This window comes from Frankliniella occidentalis, unplaced genomic scaffold (genome assembly GCF_000697945.3).
Source record: "Frankliniella occidentalis isolate FOCC.00 unplaced genomic scaffold, Focc_3.1 Scaffold4, whole genome shotgun sequence".
Classification (NCBI taxonomy): domain Eukaryota; kingdom Metazoa; phylum Arthropoda; class Insecta; order Thysanoptera; family Thripidae; genus Frankliniella; species Frankliniella occidentalis.
Window position 1 is genome coordinate 1,190,994 of NW_026267134.1, and position 6,559 is coordinate 1,197,552.

Below are 6,559 nucleotides of genomic sequence, written 5' to 3' on the forward strand. Positions count from 1 at the left end.
GCGCTGCGCTCCGCCCGGCTCCGACTGCGCGCCCCCCGGCCCGCTCGGGCTGCCGGCCTGCATTGCCATTGCAATATGAGTTATCGTGACGTCAGCCGGCACGGCCCCAGCCCCGGCCCCGGCCCCGCAGTAGCGCGCTCGTCTCTCATTATGGCGGCATAGGGCGCGCCCAGCCCGGCCCCGGCCCGGCACCCGAGGCGTTACTACCCTGCTCCACACACACACAAACCACCAACACGGGAGCGGACAACGACTGCTCTGAGAGATCACGTGTGCAACGGATGACCGACCAGATTACTCGCATTACCCGTGGAGAACCATTTGAGCACCCCCGGACTACCCCCAGATCGACACGGGCCGGATCTCAGCGGAATACTAGTCGTTCCCCCCTCGCCCGCCACCTTTATTTCCTATACCTCCATGACTCCCGACCCTGACGCCCCACTATCTTTCTTAAGCCAATCTCATTTGTCAGAGGACAATAGAGGTCAGAGAACGTTCGAAGTGCACACTGAACAGCACCTCCAGCCCAGAGCCCGGCGTCGCTCCGCTGCGCGCCCGAGTCAGCGCCTGTGGACCGCAGGGTAGGCAACATCGCGCGCCGTCGCGCAGCCGTGTGGTGCGGGCCGGCCTAGCCCGACCGCGGCAGGCGCTACGCGCCGGGGCATCATACGATGTCCGACGCCACCAGCCACACGCCCCTTTTGTAGCTAAACAGTTGTAGCTACAGTCGACATGACCGCATGCAGCTTCATCTGAACCAAAATTGTCGGCCCTAAGATCAACTCCCAGGTGGGGCAAATTTTTTCATTGTCGCTCTTTGTCTCCCGTTCGGCAGGACCGAGCTCAGATCTCGGCCCCGGAGGAGCAGGCTGGCAGCCGAGCGTGTTAAAGCGTGATCGTTGGCAGATCGTAGGGATGGTCGGTAGTTCGAATCCCATCCGCGATAATTTTTCCTGCTCTGCTGGCCAAGTCTCTTCGGGCGTCAGTCACAGCTGAGATCTCCATGTCGCCGAAAGTTGTGCTCTGTATCGTTCCGGCGTGGTCAAGTCGGTAGCGTCCAGGCCCGGTAAGAACCTGGTCGCTGGTTCGAATCTCGACCGGGTGATATTTTTCACGCTCTGCTGGCCATGACTTTACAGCCGTGCGACACCTGATGTGATGGGCCGGTACGCAAAAAGTCGCTGGTTCGAATCTAGTCGACGGAACCCTTTTTCCCCTCTGCCAGCCGGTGTGTGAGCCACATCGGAGATGAGCTGCACCTATTCAAAAGCCTTATCATTGGCTCAGTTGGTAGAGCGCGCGCCTGGGACGCGGATGGTTGTCGGTCCGAAGTTCGAATACTGACCGAAGCTCAATTTTTCCTATTTAGTAGTTTGTGGCGCGGGGACCAAGGGTTAGGACAAAAGACCAGCCGACATGGGGAGGTGGACTTGACCGCCTACTCACCAGCCCTCCCCGCGCAAAATAAGAAAAAACAACAACAAAATGTTCGCCCCGACCAGGACTCGACCCCTGAGCCGAGAGTGTCTTGCGCTCCACGCCCCAGCGCGCTCGCCACTCGGATGTCGGCTCCACTTGTCAGTGGGAAGTTCAGAACTCGGTGCTGCTTTACGGGTCTTGGTCTCCCGGATTGCACGCGTTCAGGTCGGGTCAAGTCCACCTCCTCGACGCGCTGCAGCCCGGGTCGACTCCTGGCCAGGAACAAGGAAAATGGCCAGTAAATGAGCTCCCCGGGCGCGGCGAGGTTAGGTTAGGCTAGCGGAGAGTTCATTTATTGGCCTTTTGGCCAAGATTTCGACCCGGGCTGCAGCGCGTCGAGGAGGTGGACTTGACCCGACCTGAACGCGTGCAATCCGGGAGACCAAGACTAGTAAAGCAGGACCGAGTTCTGACGTCCCACCCACAGAGACAGGCGGTGGCTGAGTGGCGGGCGCGCTGGCGTGTGGTCCCGGAAGTGTTGGCCCAGGGATCGAATCCCAGCCGTGAAACTTTTTTCCCGCTCTGTTGATCATGTCTTCGGGAGTCAGCAACAGCCGTGATGCGCATGTCGCCGTGAGCGGATCAACGGAACGGGAAAAAAGTGCCACGGCTGGGATTCGATCCCTGAGCCGGCGGTTTCCGGACCACACGTCAGCGCGCTTTCCACTCAGCTGCCGCCTGCTTCTGTGAGCGGAAACGTCAGAACTCGGTCCTGCTTTACTAGTCTTGGTCTCCCGGATTGCACGCGTTCAGGTCGGGTCAAGTCCACCTCCTCGACGCGCTGCAGCCCGGGTCGAAATCTTGGCCAAAAGGCCAATAAATGAACTCTCCGCTAGCCTAACCTAACCTCGCCGCGCCCGGGGAGCTCATTTACTGGCCATTTTCCTTGTTTCTGGCCAGGAGTCGACCCGGGCTGCAGCGCGTCGAGGAGGTGGACTTGACCCGACCTGAACGCGTGCAATCCGGGAGACCAAGACTCGTAAAGCAGGACCGAGTTCTGAACTCTCTGCTGACAAGTGGAGCCGACAGCCGAGTGGCGAGCGCGCTGGGGCGTGGAGCGCATGACACTCACGGCTCAGGCATCGAGGCCCAGTCGAAGCGTTTTTTTTTTTTTTTTTTTTTTTTAAACCCCGCAGGGAGTTGGTAAAGTCGCCCCCCCCCTTCCGCTGCAGCCCGCCCGGGTCTGCTGGAGATGGCAAGCCTATCTCCACTGCCGCTGAAGCCCGAAACAGCGATAAAAATGCTCACCGAGCGGGATCCGAACCTGGGAACATGAGCTCAGAGACCAGGCACTGTTCCAACTACGCCACAACGGCAGGATGCTCGATGATGCCACAGGGGTGGAGCCAATCTACGGTGTCTCTGGCGGACTCATAGCTGTGGGGAATAAAACGGGAAAAATAATCTTTGGGCGTATTAGCGACCATCTGCGTCCGAATCGCGCGCTCTACCAACTGAGCCAATACAGTCCACGCACGACAGAAGTTTACTGTGTGGCTCACACCCCGAAACAGTAGACTGGCAGACGGAAAAAAGGGTGCCGACGACGAGATTCGAACCAGCGACTATCTGCGTACCGGCCCATCACTTCACGTGTCACACGGCTGAAAACTCGTGGCCAGCGGCGGGTGAAAAATTTCCCTCGGACAGGAATCGAACCAGCGACACCCTACATACCGAGGCGGCACGCTATCGACTTAGCCACAGAGAAACTATAGTAACTCCTCCCCCCGACGACATGCCCTGCTGTCCCTGACGCCCGAAGACACATGGCCAGGAGAGCGGGGAAAATGATTCGCGGACGGTATTCGAACAAGCGACCGTGCCGCATTGACGCGCCCCGCGAACGAACACGCTTTAGCACGCTCGACTGGACTGCCACCTCGCCCTTCCCCGACGAGAGTTCTGAGCTCCTTCTGAGAGACAAGAAGCGATAAAAAAAGTTCGCCCCAGCCGGGAGTCGATCCCTTGGCCGACATTCTCAGGCAGCGCACGCCTCAGTACGCTCGGCTGCCACCTGCGCCTTACCAAAGAGACACCGGAACTCAGTCCTATCTTACACGAGACAAAGAAGCAACAAAAAGAAAGGTCGCCCCGTACCGACCGGGAGTCGATCTTCGGGCCGACAGTTTGTGACGATTCACGCCGTAGCACTCAGGCAAACAGCGAGGAAAAGAAAAAGATTGCGCCGACCGCGGTAGTCGATCTCTGTGCCGACAATGTGTAGGAACACACGCCCTAGCACGCCCTAGCACGCTCGCCACTCGGCTGTCTGCCACTTCTACAGCTGCTGAGTTCAGAACTCGGTGCTGCCTTACAGGCGAGAGTTGTGGCTGTGGCCGCCGAGGGAGAGGCAATCGGTGCGCGAGTTGTCACTGTGGGTTGGGGGCTACCGCGCACCATCGAGTTTGCCTAGGTGCGACTGGCACGCCTTTCGGATTGTCAGTTATTATCTGCAGAGCACATCCTTGGCTTCTGCCCACACCGGGGGGGGGGGGGGGGGATGTCCACGTCCGATAGAATATTTTGCCCCCCGATGGTCTAGCCGGGTCGGGTTAGGCTGACTCCGGCCGCCGGATTTGTTGCCGGGGTCGGTTGAGGAGGTTGAGGTGACGTGGTCGTATGGTGCTGGAAGGGCGTCTAGGTGGGCGGGGCCGGGGATGCCGCTGCAGACGGTCAGGCGCGGGTCACGGCTGCAAGGCCAGGTCCGGCCGGCCAGGTCCCGCGGCCGCGCCGAGGTTTGCAAGTCTAATCCGGCGGAGGGATGGTAGTAATCATGACAATAATAATATAAAGGCGGAGGGGGGAAGGGGGGGAGTGGAAGCAAAGAAATGCAAGAACGAACCGGGTGAACGGGCGACAGGTAGGGGGATGGGGCTTTAGGAGACGGCGGTTGAGGCAGTAACCACGCCGCATGCCACGTTTCAAGGCTGGGGGTGCCAACAGCCACCCCGCCGGAGCCGTGCCGGGAAAAAAATCGATTTAATTTATGCACGAGAAAAGTACCGGCTAGGCTACCCGCAGCGCAACACTCCGGGCCTAGAGGGATGGGAAAGGGTAGAGGGAGGGGGGGCAGGTGGTTAGGTCAAAACTTCGGAAAGGGGCAGGAATGTTTTTGTCTAGAACGACGCTGAGCCACGCAATATGCAAACAGCGTATGCGCGGGATGGGCCTGCGGGAGCCGTGTGAGAGGTGGGGGGGGGGGTCTACTCGTGCCCGCGCCCGACCATTCAAGACTCCAGGCAAGCAGCCAGTCACCCAGTCGTGAAACCCCTAAAAATGTGTGGTGGCCCCTTACTCATAAAGGTCGGGGGTCGCCAACATTGGCCGGACCGAGGGACTGCGACCCTGACCAGTGGCCGGGGTGGCACGGCCGGAGCGGGGTCGCCTGTGCACCCCGTCATTTTGGACTTGACTATGACCTCGTGTGTAACAGGGTCAGTGAACCAAGACGCCGAATAAGCATTAAAAAGATCGTTAACGAACATAGCACTGCAATTTTAAATGTGACACTTGTTTGTCGAGTGCTGGCGCTTCTTAATTTAATTTGGCAGTTATTTAGGCAAAATACCGAGACAAATACAATAAAGCTTGGGCTTTGAAATCGAACAGGGCCCTTGCTCGATGTACTCACCGTCCGGAGTGAAGATGTTGAGCTGAAGGCAGTCCTCGGACATCTCCAGTCCCTTGTCTTGCAGGAAGTTGGTGAGGATTCGGTCCTGCTCATCCAGCTTGGACAGCATCTGTGGGCAGGCGGGCCCGAAGGCCGAGGCGTTCCTGGGCTCGGTCCACGACGGCAGAGGGTCCGTCTGTGGGGCAGGCCGTCGATTCACAAGGGGCGGGGCAAGAGGGAAGCAGGCATAAATCAGTCTACACACTGAAGTCGAATTTCTTCGGAGTTCCGTTGTTCGTCAAACTCCACCAAAGTTCACTTTTATTTTTATTTTTTTAAATACACCGTGTGAGAGCGCGTGGTGTGGTGCCGGCCATCGTCGCACTGAAAAAAGAAAGCCTTACCTGGGGCTTGTCGAAGCGAAGGTTGCCTGTGGGTGGCTGGGCGAAGGGGATGTTGAGGTAGAGGGTGGACTTCTGGTTGCGGCTCACGGAGACCTCCCTGCCCACCACGACTCCCTGTCCTGGGATCTCGACGGTGGGCGGCTCTCGGGGCCCACGCGTGGCGGCCCAGGCCGACCCCGGCACGGACAGCCACACCAGGACGGCGACGAGCAGCATCCTGCGAAGAGACGTACCGGGTGCTCCTTTGATTGCGCTCCAAAGTGTTGCGAGAGAGTCCGCCCACAGCACTGGAGCGCACGCAAAGGCAAAGAAATACCCGGTGCCGGTGCACGGGCTGCAGTCCGACTTCCGACAATCCGGGCGGTGATCAATAAGACGCTCTGCTGGGGCGTCACAGCAAAACTAAGCGGCGCAAACTCGCGAGATCATCTCGGGGTGGTCTGTCACCGGTTCATCCAGGGTTGTCTTCAGTATGGTATGCGCCACTGGTCGGGTCTGACTCCAAAAGACGGACAGGAGCAAAAGAAGCCCTCGAGGTGGCGGTGTCATACCCTGGTCTGCGCGCTCCGCGGCGTCCGCGACGGAGTCCACGTGGCGGCTTCTCAGGGGGGACTTCAACGCGATATCATCTGCCCCAGATCTCTTTAGCGTGCGATCGACCGCGGACTCTTCTTTCAGAGGGTCCGTTGGAGGCGTGCCGCCGAATTACCTTCTTCGGGGCACAAAAGACTTACCGCGCCTCGTCCCGCCCACCGCGAGGCGTCGTGTCGTAAGGCCCAAAGGAGACTCCCTACCTCGCGCGGCAAAACTGAATGGCGTCGCGCACTTAAATTAACACAACTCCCAGCGCCCGTACGGACAGGACCAGACCAGAGAGCACTGCGGAGGGACTTGTTTTTGGAGGGGTCCCAGCCTAGCCAGCCTGTACAGTATAACCTGCGTCATGTCCATAGTGGGTACAGCCATGGTACAGCTCACTCGCTTCTGCCGTGCCCAGTTCTCCCCACTCCTCCAGCTGCCGAGTCGGAAGAGTCGCCGGGTCGTCGGGTAGCCTGCGTGA

The 6,559-nt window shown here is 59.2% G+C and overlaps 1 protein-coding gene across 3 annotated transcripts in view; it reads right to left on the reverse strand.

Moving 5' to 3' along the window:
* Positions 1–6,559, reverse strand: part of LOC113202185 (liver carboxylesterase 1) — a 26,456-nt gene that overhangs the window by 8,001 nt on the left and 11,896 nt on the right. Inside the window, exons 1-3 of one of the 3 annotated variants that reach the window (XM_026416293.2) lie at positions 6,234–6,367; positions 5,500–5,716; positions 5,117–5,291 (exon numbers count right to left, since the gene is read on the reverse strand). In XM_026416293.2, the coding sequence (XP_026272078.1) occupies positions 5,117–5,291; positions 5,500–5,715 (391 nt within the window). In that variant the 5' untranslated portion in view covers position 5,716; positions 6,234–6,367. Of the gene's footprint in view, positions 1–5,116; positions 5,292–5,499; positions 5,717–6,050; positions 6,198–6,233; positions 6,368–6,559 lie in introns of those variants that run through there. The other 2 variants (XM_052268895.1, XM_026416292.2) reach the window with 2 other exon arrangements.